A 13,307-nucleotide genomic window follows, 5' to 3' on the forward strand; every position below is an offset into this window, starting at 1 on the left:
AAATATATTTCAATGTCTCGAATAAGGATAATATACAACAAATAATTGATTTGTGGAATACCCTACAATCAAGTCTCTGCATATTTGAAACCCTTATAACTGAAATGATATAGCTCTTCAAGTTATTGGGATTACTAGTGGTTTAAAAATAAGGTATTAATTTCCAATTTAAAAATCAAATTTTCTCATTATTACTTTCCTCCATAGATCTGATCCTAATATTTTACATGAAATTCTGTACGCAGGAAAAATATTTTAAATATTGCAGTCTTTTTCATGCATAAAATTGTATCATATAGTTATGCAAAAGGGTAATATGGCATACTGTCTCAGATTACACTATGCGACAAATTTTAATTTTTCCATAATTACGGAGAAATTCCAGCAGAATATGAAAGTAGAGCTAAAAAAAGTGTATAGGCGCTTTAAAATTTCAATCGCAAAGTAACCTAAATAGAAGGGACACTTTTAGAAATTTTCGTATTAAGTTTCCTCTAAATTCGTACGCTGGTGTCTTCGACAATATTGCAGATAAAAATACAAACAATTTTTTTAATCGAAAATTTTAACCCTCGAGCGAGTGTAAAAAAGTTGTCTTGTTGGTCCTTTTTTTAAATATTGTTGAAAACTGCCTTTGAACGGGATCGTAGCAAGTCAAAACATTTTAAAAGGGTTAAAGTCATACTTTGGGTGAGTTTGTGCAAACATTTTCAATAAATAATCATTTTACAAGGATGCCGTTAAAGACAAAAATATTCTTCATCAAATTTCACTATGAGTCACCAAAGAAAAGAAATCTCTATTTATATCACATATCAAGAAAACAATAATAACAATGTTGTAAAACAAAACGCGAAAAATGCTTAGGTTTTTTTTTTGATACATGAAAGTAACATGAAACAAACAAACGGCCAATGGAACCGTCACATGCTGCCCGAATGTTGCTCTGCTGTATTTTGGCCCATTCCCGGCGAGGTAATCGAGATGATCGACACTTTGGTATTTTTAGTGCCAACCTTGCTTTCCAAAAGACTCCAGACACAATAGTCCAACGAATTGGTATTCGGAGAATTTTGGAGGCCATTGTGCTCTGGAAATGAAGCGAGGAACCTCATTTTGTAACCATTTATTCGTGGCGCGTGCTGAGTGCGATAGTGCTGAGTCCTGTTGATGCACCCTCTAGAATATTTTCGCGATAATATTTGGCATTTATTCTGATGCCACGGTTGATTAATACGGCTGTTATGGCGGCCCACACCATCACCATGACTGGTGCTTGAGTTCTGGTGGTCAACCAAAGGTTCACATTTTCAGCTGACCTCGATCTAAACTCGATCAAATTCGGCAGTTCACCTCTTTCGGCCATGCGATGCAACTCTTTAGCTCTCTTGAGTCTATTGTCTTTCTGTTGCGGCGTAAATTCTTGCACTTTTTGGAATTTTAATGGTTTTACCCCGATCTCTTTTTTCAATAGTTGCCGAGTGGAATATTGCGGTATGTTCAGCTCACGAGCCATTTTTCGACCACAGCGACGCGGGTTGCGATCCAATCACTTCTTTACTTTTCGAGCCATTTCTGCTGTTGCTGTTTTCTTCCGTCCACTTCCTTGACGTCGGGCTACGAGACACAAAAGATTTATTCACATTTAAATGCTGGAGTGCTCCAACAATAGCCACTTGTGGTTTTCCAGCCAAATATAAAGAAATCATACTATCTCGCTTGAATTCCATCACGAATAACAATTTTTCTGGAAAATTATCACCAAAATCCTTTTGTACGCTTGTAAACAATATAATGATCTGTCACTGGAATAATTTTACAGCTGTCGGACGAGTGGCTTAGAAATGACAGCAGTCTGAAGTTTGGTTCAGGCATTGGTTCGGGGATATGTACAGGCAATTTTCTGTCATAGAAGGTAGTACCAGTCATGAACATGAAAAAATACCCAATTGGAAACAATTCCGTTGAAAAGTTTAAATGACCCATTCCTCCAGAAACCAAATGTTCTGTAGACCTATTACCATTTTATTAAAATTTCATCTGTCTTCATAATATTGTTTGGAAGCTAGAGTGATCTCCACAGACGGACGGACATGACTAAATTGACATAGTATTTCATGTTGATCAAGAATATACATGCGCAATATACAATATGCGCAATGAGAAACTTAATATACCCTCCACGGTAAGGGAAAGGTATAAAAATATAGATTTCCTTTGTTCAGGACTCGAGAAGCTGTTGAAGTGTTGTGTAAACTCTCCAAATTCCGAAGTTGAAGTCTATTGTTTTTCGAGATATATATTTAGGCGATCAAATGTACCAAAAATTAAAACTTTCCTGATCTTGAAGAGGCTCTACAGGTCACCATTAAAACTCAATCGACACGGAATTTTGCATTAAGTTAGGGGTTAGGACAGCGCAGAAGTGCAGCATTTTGACGATCCGTGAATTATAGTTATCGTGAAAAATAGACCACAACTTTTGTGTGAAATTGTTTGAGGTCCCTATCAGCACGACATTGTGTATAAATATAAGGAAAATAGCCCCGGTTAAGAACAAAAGTGAATATATAGCATTGTTTATTAGGCAGTATAGCATTATTTAAAATAACCGACTAAAATGTGTTTGGACCTAAGGAGGTTTTCCAATATATTTTGGTGTTGAAACGCATGGTCGGTCCCGCACGAATATAGCCTTTGCTTACTTGTTTTTTAGCTGCAGTTACCTGTAATTAAGGAAAAATTAAATTATTTTGTGCAGTGCTAGTTTTTAACAAAGCTCATAGAATAGGCTTTATTTTAGGCAGAACCTATATGGCGATTGCTCTAAAGTCTAATGCAGTTTCAAATTAGAATATTAAGACATATAGTGCAACTACTACTGTCAAACTGCCATATATAATTGTTGAAACCTTTGAAACAGAGAAGTAACCTTTGACCTCAGAGAAGTATATTCAGTTTATTGCAACAACATTATGGAATGGCCCATACTCAAATTAGACTTCAAATAAATACAAGAACAAGTTTTCTTTAAATTACTCTTGTTCATCCTGGGTACAGCTACATTAACTATAGCATTCGTGTTATTCTTCATCTTGTGTTTTTTTTAATTTTTGTTTCATTCTTTTTCATCTTCAAATGGACTTACCCCTCGAAATCAAGAGAACTGCAATGCTTTTATGCCTTACCCAGAAGATTTTATAGTTTACGTTTCTGTTTTTTCGTTTCTTGATTATTTTTCTTGCCTATGGATAGGAAGAGAATAAGAAGAAAAACTCGTAGAAATCTTCGTGCCTGCCTGTAATACAAGTGTGTAATGTTAAACATTTGTCTTCAACGTGTTGTGCCATGAAATATGCTATTATAACCTTTAGTCAGCCATCTTCATTTAGTATTCGGATTTGCTATGGGGGGTTAGAGGGTAGGAGAAATGTGTAGAGCTGATGTGAAACATGTCAAATGTCTATAGTTTGCGGGGTTAGACATTGTAAAACCTTCACAGATGTTTCGTTTTTCTCTTCTTTTTTTTTTTTTTTTTTTTTTTGCAGAATTTAAATATTGTTGAATGAGGAATTTAAGTTAACTTTAAATATCTTTAAGGAGAATTGGATTAAAAAACACTTATTATTCCATCAGTATCAAAATATTACTAGAATATAATTACACCAATTACTGGTGTTATCGTTACAAGGATACTATTTCTTAAATGGACCTGAATGTACCCTTTAATAAATAAACCACGGATATAGTGCATTAAATTGTATGTAGATCTGAACACCTTTAGACTAGAATGAAGGAAGCCCTCAAGATGTTGGAATACATAACTGGTCTAAATAAAAATTGGGTTTGTAAATAACACTATGCTACATTTTTCCCCCAAAAATTTTAGAAAAAACTCAGATGATCATGGAAAAATTTGACAAAAAATAGTTAGAAAGACTTTTTAAAACAGAGAAGTGCATATTAAAATTTTCCACAAAATTATTGGTTATTAAATTCTAATATAGGTCTCGGAATACAGGTCAAGGACAAACTAATTCTTTGTCTAATTTCGGTTTGCGTCACCAAAGTACAGATTTCTTTATTTCCATTATATATCACGAACATATTTGCATAAATGTTTCCAACGCGAAAATAGTTTCTAATTTTTCCTTCAAATTGTACTCGGTATTTTTTACGTCACTGGCAAAAGAGGAAATATTCTGCACATATTTGAGATAGTATCACGAGAAGAAATATTAATTTTAATTTTAATATAAGAGTATAAAACAATGATCCTGTATTGCATAAAAAATCATCAGGATTGGCTTATGACATCTTCCATCTAGCTTCCGAGCGAAAGGCTGTCGGTTTATAAAATTTTACTCACATATATTTTATGTCTGCAGGACATGTATTGAAAATGGGACAAGGCATAGTTCCTGGATTTGGAGTTCATGGTAGGCGCCGCCTCCTATAGCAGATTATTGGCTATAGAGGTCAACGTTTTCGAATAGCCCTCATAAAACTGTACATCCAGATATTTGGTATGTTGATGATTTGTGTCACACTGGAATTGTTTTAAATTTGGTACTTGGAGTTCGCTCCTTTGACAGAAGCGGAACTGTTTCAAGTTTGATATTCGGAGTGTGTAGTGGGTTTGTATTATCTATTATGACAGAAAATTGTCTATACAGGCCCACATCTTCCTATAGCTCCCATACCTCCATATATGTGGTATTTTGCCACACTTTTAACTAGAATTTTTTTTAAATTCGAAATTTGGAGTTCGCACTTGATACCTCATCCATAACAGAAAATTGTGCACACAAATTTATGTCATCGTGAAGCTCCCATATAATTTATTCAATGAAAGCAAATATCATCACATTTCAGAATAAGTTTAGATTTGTTCGAATCGGTCACTGTTGGCACGAATTATGACCTTCAAACGGCCAATGCAACCGTCACACGCTCCCCGAGCGTTACTCTGCGGTATTTTGGCCCATTCCTGGCGTAGCGCTTGCTTGAGGTGATCGACACTTTGGTATTTTTTAGTGCCAACCTTAATTTTCAAAATACTCCAGACACAATAGACCAACGGATTTTTATACGGAGATTCTGGTGGCCTGAATGCGATGGTGCTGAGTCCTGTTGTAATGTCCAAGGTCTGCGACCAAATGTTTGCGTGCCCAAGGCTTAAATACATCCTCCAGAATACTTTCGCGATAATATTCGGCATTTATTCTGATGCCACGGTCGATTAATACGAGCGGAGAGCGACCATCGGCTGTTATGGCGGCCCACGACATCACCACAGCTGGGGCTTAAGTTCTGGTGGCCAACCGAAGATGCACATTTTCAGCTGACCTCTTTAGCAAGTAAACGCGACCAATTTTTTTTTTGTTAACAAACTGCTGGACAACGATTGTCTTCTCATCGGAAAAAACAAAATTAGGCAGTTTACCCATCTCGGCTAAGCGAAGCAACTCTTTAGCTCTTTTGGGTCTATTTTCTTTCTGTTGCGGTGAAAGTTCTTACACTTTTTGGGATTCCAATGGCTTTACTCCGAGCTCATTTTTCAATATTTGCCGAATGGAATATTGCAATATGTTCAGCTCATGAGCCATTTTTCGTCCACTGCGATGCGGGTTTCGATCATGTCGCTTCTTTACTTATCGAACCATTTTTGCTGATGTTGCTGTTTTCTTCCGTCCACTTCCTTGACGTCGGACTACGCTACCAATATCCCGGTAACGATCGATAGTACGAGACACAAAAGATTTGTTGACATTTAAATGCTGGAGTACTCTAACGATAGCCACTTGTGGGTTTCCACCCAAATATAAAGAAATCACACTATCACGCTTGAATTCCATCACGAATAACTTTTTTCTGGAAAATTCTCACCAGAATGCTTTTGTACGCTTGTAAACAATATAATGAGCTGTCACTGATATAATTTTAATAGCTGTCGGACGAATGGCTTAGAAATGACAACAGTCTGAAGTTGGTTGCAGTTTTTTCAATATGTTCCGGCAGGTCAAGTTCGAAGATGGACATTTAGTCACATTTTTCATCCCCTTCCTTTGTATATATACATGGTATATTTTCGCTATATATATCCGATATATTTACTATCGAAATCTACGCAAAGGTCAGAATTGACCTGTTCCTCTATTTGTGATTTCGCCGGGATTAAAAATATTCGCGGTTTTATGGAAAATTTTACTTTTATTTAACACAAATGTTATGGTCTATTTCACCCACTAAATAATTCGCGATAATCATCAAAATTGGAAGGCTTCTGTCCAGCCCTAAGCTCTAGCCACATGCTAACTTTCGCTTCGATTGGTCTATAATTGCGACCTGTAGAGCAACTGCAAAATCAAGAAATTTTTCAGTTTTTGGTCTATTTCAACCCCTGAATATAAAGCAATAGGCTTCTATCCTGGCTCTAGCCTCACCTCCATTCTAAATTTGGTGATTATAAATTAACATGGACAGATGGACTGACATACATAGCTAGATCGACTGAGTTCGGCGAGGTAGGAAGATCCATAAATAGTTTCCTATGTGGGAAACCAATATTTCGAGGTGTTACATAATTTTTGGCCCAATCAAACTTATAATACCCCCAACACATAGTGTTGTATGGTATAAATAATAATAATATTTCCTGTCATATCAGGGCATCATTTGTAATAACACCTTAAAATAACGTTATCTTCCGTTTCCGCCCAGTATCACTGGCTTCACATTTATCCCATTAACAATATATCATTTCAAAAAAATACAACACAAAAAAACGAAGGACACAAGGGTTTTGTAATCGTTTGTTATGAATCAAGGAATTCCACAGAGAATTGTCCCTCTCACCTTAGACATTGAGGAATGTAGAGGTTATGGTTCAGAATCGTGGTTGTGCTCCTGATATATCTTATTAATTTAATTTTCAGTGTGTAATAATTCTTCTCTTCTCTCTTCCTTTTTGTATCTTGTTCTCTTACAGGTGATATGACTGGTAAATACTCGGTCTATACTCTACATGAAGGTCATGAAATAATGTTTCATGTTTCAACACTTTTGCCCTTTTCCAAGGATAACCGACAACAGGTGAGTGCGACGACAAAGAAGACGATACAAATGAACAACAGCAGCAGCAACAATTGCTGGGTGGTTGGCCCAACAGAGATTAGTTGTACAATTCCACTCCATTTGTGTTATCGTCGACTTAAAGAAGTTAAAGAAGGCAAAATAAAATAATAATACAATAAAAACTTTGGAAACGCTTGTGGCAGAGATACGAAAACTCTTAAATTGCAAGACTTAAAGTATTAAAGTCTGTTAATAATAAAATAAGTGGTTTGTTTTCAATTGGGGTTTTTGTTGCTCATTTTGTTGAGAAAAAGACAAAGGAACATTTACGATTTATCGCAAAGGTCAAAAACCACTAACATTTTTCAACTTGCAACAGAAAACCATAAACATGACCCAATGGTCAAGAAGAAGGTTTTATATTTTTCAAACTTGTAACAACATCTGTGTCGTTAGGAAGAGAAGAGCTAGCATTAGACATTACAAAGTAAAAGTTTATAAATCATTGTTAATGCTCATAAATCCCGGCAATTAAATCACTTTGATATGTAAAAATTTGTATTTTAATATAACAGCATAGAGAATGAGTTAATATTAAGACACAGATTTAAGAGAAAAAGGATTGATTAATTCGATGTACTATAACAAGTCAAATTGGAATTAAATTCGACCGACCCGAACCAAATCAATTGGCTTCAAAATCCTTAAAAAGTGGGGTTGCCATTACATAAACGACATATGCAAATCTGTTAAAATGCTCAATGTTTACCCAAGATGTAAGGCTAACCTCAAATAACGAATTGTAGCCTCTCAGTTGGCATATGTGTCAGAGACCTTTCAAAAACCAATAACACACAAACATATTACAGGAACAAAAGATTATTAAAAAAGTGCTAAAAATAGAAGACAAGTTTAAAAGTTTACATTTGAAATTTTTGGATTAAGGTTCCCTCCAAAGAGCCTATTTCATCCTTCTTATACCATGCAGCACTATGTGTTGAGAGTATTATAAATTTGATTGGGCTAAAAATTATGTAACCCCTCGAAATATTAGTCTCCCACATAGGAAAGTATATATGGATCCTTCTATCTCGCCGAACTGAGTCGATCTAGCTAAGTATGTCCGTCTACCCATGTTAATTTGTAATCAAGCTATAGGTCGCAATTATGGCCCGATCCTCACGAAAGAAGTCTCTTGCTTTTGGAGATGATCGCAAATTATTAAGGGGTTCAAATGAACCAAAAAGAGAAAATGTTCCTGATCCAAATATTCCTGAAACCAATCGATACGGAATTTTGCATGAGAAGAGAGTTAAGGACAGGGAAGAAGTCTAGCGTTTTGGATGACCATTGGATTATATTTAACTGTAAATTGGATCACAACTTTTGTGTGAATTTGTTTTGAATACCTAACAACACGGTGGAGTCCGTAAATATTGGCCGAATTCTCCGGGTCAAAAACGTAAGGGTAACATCTGGACAGGGCTCTTTTATATATTTTTAAAAAACGAAGTCATTAAAAATGGAGTTGGACATTAGAGGACTTCGAACATATTGTAGTCTTCATAGTTAATACGCATCAAAAGAAATTTCATCATTTTTGTTTCATTTTTTTTTTTTTGTTTTGAGAATATAGCCCCATATAACAGCATCTCCCTATAATCGAAATTTTGATTATTTTATTTTAACATCATTCAACTGAATTATTTTAAAATTGGTATTTGGTCTTGACACAAGGTACCATTTTATCTGATAGAATATAATGTACATACATGGGTCCACGTTCTCAAATAGCTACAAATAATTAGCTATTTTATTGCTTTATGTTAAAATTTTCAGAGGAATTGCATAGGGAAACCATCCCATATGATGGAACCTTTTGTTACAGCGGGTATATATCATTTGATATGACCAAACTGTGCCGCATGAAATTACGGCTTTAGACCCTAGGTTTCCTTGAACGAAATCCGTTTCAGGACATTTGGAGTCGATCTAGGGTTGTCCGTACGTCCGTCCGTCTATCTGCCTGGCTAGTTGGTGCGCACGATAATATCGTAATATTATTATCAAACTTAGATCGAGATCGGGAATATTTCAATATTTTGAATAAGAGTCCGATTGTCTTTAAATGTTGCACATTCCAATATTTTTTCCCATATAAGATCTAGTGTGAAGATGGGATTGAACGGAAAGCAACCATGGAACTTCTAATTTTTCCATATTTTGCACATCCTTATATATTGCTGCCAACAGAAGATATAGTGTGGAGACTAAATTTTTCGGAGCGCTCTTTCTGGCACTTCTCCCGCAAAGGATTAAAAATTTGAATAATCCCATCTCTTGTAAAATGGTGTGAACGTTTTGAATAATCATGTCCGAATATACTTTAAAAAAGGGACACAGTGATATTTATACCCTGCACTACATAATGGTAAGGGTAAGGGGTATCTTTGTGCATTTGTGTGTAACATGGAGAAGAAAGCGAGATAGGCCCATAGTTACTTTTGAGGATCTTCATAGAATCACTTTCTGAATGAGGTTATGCTTGTCAGTCCGTCGACTGTCCATGTATTTTTGTGGACAAAGTGCAAGTAGAATTTATTGACCGATCGAGATGAAAGTTTCCAAACAATATTTATTTGGCCCAAGGACGAAACCTTTTTAATGCCAGATGTCAGATACAGCCTGAAATACCTCTGCCAAATTTTATCAAAGATCAGTGCAGATTTGGATATAGCTCCTATATATACCTTTATCCGATTTCAGTCTTTTTTTTTTGTGCACTATATGGCTAATATCAGCCCAAATGGAGTGTATTGTGGCACATCCGACCGAATTCAGCTTAGTAGTATGTACATGAAATTTTCCAAAATCGTTTCAGATATAGCTATAGCTCCCATATATATGTTTCATCCGATTTGGTGCTCAAGTCCCTCACATGCGTAATATGCACAACAACAATAATATTTGATACCGCTCAATAATACCACTGCTAAATTTTATCGTGATCGGTTGAGATTTTTATATAGCTTCGATATACATTTTCATCCCATTTTACGGTTATTGATCAGTATATATGTAATATCAGCCCAGATTGGATAAATTTCTTCATATTCAACCGAAATTTTCCACTTGGTGAATCTCTGTCCGGTATAACTATCGTTCCAATAAACATTTTTTAAATATAATCCTTATTAAAGTCGTATCATGCTTTATACAACAATGTTATTTGGCACTAGAGGTACAAGACCACTGTCAAATTTTTTGAAAATCCATTCTGTGTTGTATATAGTTCCAAAATTGTGACTACTCTAAAGCCATGATTCCCATTCAAATAAGGTTCATAGTTAGTATGATCTACCTCACATATATTTCCAATATAAAGTTTTTTTTGTTACGAGAGCTCTGCTAAATACGCATAGTGGTTTGGCCCCGCCAGACTTTTGACCATTCCCTGGTTTTTAATTTGTTTTTTGAAAATGTCGCCCATTTTTGGGTGGTACCACGAATTACATGACATACATTGCTAGTTTTACCCCAAATGTCCTGAAGTAGGTTTCATCGGAAAGAGAAGAACTCCAAGAACTTTATTTTGCTTAGAAAAATGTTTGATCCTTCCCTATAAAATGTACAAAAAATGACTCAAAATGCAGCACTGCTTGGGAGTTCGCGCCGCCAGACCCCACTGTGTTTGACATTCAAGACTCCTCCAAAAGAACGATTTGAAAAAATCCACTCTAGATTCCCATTGCCTACTACCAAATTGAATATTTCCAAACCAACTCAACAATTCTGATTTCATCCTTGTAACTTAGATAGATTCTTTGCAAACCAAAAATTCTAAATTGCCACCCGTATTCCTCTTCATTTCAGGTTGAACGAAAACGTCACATTGGTAACGATATTGTGAATATTGTATTCATAGATCAAAGCACGGCACCCAACGTTGATACCGTTTTGCCAACGATGTTTGATCCCACATGGATAAAAAGCCAATTTACACGTAAGTCGAAAAATGAACAACACTCATCCACCGCCAGCTATTCGGCAAATAACAGCGGCAAAAAAAAACAAATAAATAAAACATCATTCCATACACATTTGAACATCTGAACACTCATCGAATCTACTTCATACATACATACAGACATACATACAAATGTACAATGTGCTTTGTTTTTGTGCAAATTTTTGTTGTTGCAAACTCAATTTAAATTTTATAACTCTTTTGTCTTTTTTCCGTTTTTGTTGTAGATATTTTTGCGGTAGTTACGAAACATGAACAAACCTATCGTTTGGCCATATTTTGTGATGAGAATGTGCCACCATTTGGTCCAACGCTACCAAACCCACCCGAATTTACAGTAAGTGCCGATGACACACACACATGTGTGTGTTACCAAATACAATCACATACAATTTCACATACTTTTACACAAACCCCTAGCAATGTTGACCCATATAGAAAGAATATTGATTTTTTTGGATCTACGATACGATATATAATATGTTTTTTTTTTTTTTTTTTTATATGAACGTGATATATCTCTGAATCGCAGTAAAGGGATATGTCACTTGCATGTAACTGCAAAAAAGAGCAATTAATTAATTGTTTATAAATTAATAATTATCGCCAACAAAGAAAAACCATTTCATGTCATTGTTTAACAACAGCAGGCATTTTATTGTTTCCATATTTTGTAGAGAGATAACACTTTTCTGCTGATGTTATTAAAAAAATAATATTTAAAGTGATTTCTTTCCCTCCACCATAGTATGGAGGGTATATTAAGTTTGTCATTCCGTTTGTAACACCTCGAAATATATATATATACATATTCTTGATCGGCATATGTCCGCCCGTCTGGGGAAATCACTCTAGCTTCCGAACGAATTGAAGTAGATTAATAAAATTTTACTCAAATGTATATTATGTCCGCAGGACGTTTGGTATTGAAAATGGACCATGTAGGTCCACGTTTTCATATAGCCCCCATATAACGGTACCTCCCGATATTCGGTATTTCTATGATTTAAGCGACATTATTCACCGGAATTGTTTCATATGTGTTTTTTGAAGTTCGTAATGGATACCGCAGCCTAAGACAGAAAATTGTCTGTGCAGGTCCACGTCTTCCTATAGCCCCCATATGACGGTACCTCCCGATATTCGGTATTTTGATGATTTTCGCGACATTATTCACCGGAATTGTTTAAAATTTGGTATCTGAAGTTCGCAATGGATACTACAGCCTATGACAGAAAATTGTCTGTGAAGGTTTACGTCTTCGTATATCCCCCATATAAGGGTATCTCCCGACATTCGGTACTTTGTTGATTTTAGCGACATCATTCACTGGAAATCTTTCAAATTTGGTATTTGATGTTCGTAGTGGATACTGGAGCCTATGACAGATAATTAATTGTCTGTGCAGGTATACGTCTTCGTATAGCCCTCATATAGGTGTACCTCCCGATATTCGGTACTTTGTTGATTTTATCGACATTATTCACCGGAATTGTTTCAAATTTGATATTTGATGTTCGTAGTGGATACTACAGCCTATGACAGAACATTTTCTGGGCAGGTCCACGCCTTCGACTTCGTGTAGCCCCTTACTATATTCTATATTTTGATGATTTTGGCGGAATTGTTTAAAATTTGGTATCTGAAGTTCGCAATGGATGCTACAACCTATGACAGAAAATTGTCTGTGCAGGCTTACGTCTTCGTATAGCCCAAATATAAGTGTACCTACCGATATTCGGTACTTTGTTGATATTAGCTACATTATTTACCGATTTTTTTTTAAAGTTTCGCATTTGAAGATTGTAATGGCTTATGACAAAAGTTACCTATGCAGGTCCATGTCGTCGTCCATGCAGGTTCGGTATTTTTAAGATTTTAACAGAATTTTTAACGGATTTTATTGTTTTTGAGAATTGCCAAATTCGTTCCAAAAGGTGGAGAGTATTCTTTATTCTTTAATCAGATGTGTTTCAAAATGTCCTTCTAGAGCCTTCTTACTGTTCCCACACACATTACCTAATCCCGTAACCCAAATTTATTAAATATTAAAATGTTTATATCAAACTTTATTGCCAAAAAATATAAAATCCCACTTTATACATCACAATCCACTCCGGCCTAGGAACCTTGATGATGTGAGGAAATTAAATTCATAAAAAACAACATTTCATATTAATTTATTCCATAAAAAAAATATGAT

At 35.5% G+C, this 13,307-nt stretch overlaps 1 protein-coding gene across 1 annotated transcript in view; it reads left to right on the forward strand.

The window, feature by feature from the left end:
• The window catches only part of LOC101891493 (GTPase-activating Rap/Ran-GAP domain-like protein 3), a 295,890-nt gene that overhangs the window by 258,788 nt on the left and 23,795 nt on the right, over positions 1–13,307 (forward strand). Inside the window, exons 9-11 of the mRNA XM_059120865.1 lie at positions 6,992–7,095; positions 10,951–11,080; positions 11,332–11,441. Of these exons, the coding sequence (XP_058976848.1) occupies positions 6,992–7,095; positions 10,951–11,080; positions 11,332–11,441 (344 nt within the window). The remainder of the gene's footprint in view (positions 1–6,991; positions 7,096–10,950; positions 11,081–11,331; positions 11,442–13,307) is intronic.

The sequence above is a fragment of the Musca domestica genome, unplaced genomic scaffold, assembly GCF_030504385.1.
Source record: "Musca domestica strain aabys unplaced genomic scaffold, Musca_domestica.polishedcontigs.V.1.1 18, whole genome shotgun sequence".
NCBI lineage: Eukaryota > Metazoa > Arthropoda > Insecta > Diptera > Muscidae > Musca > Musca domestica.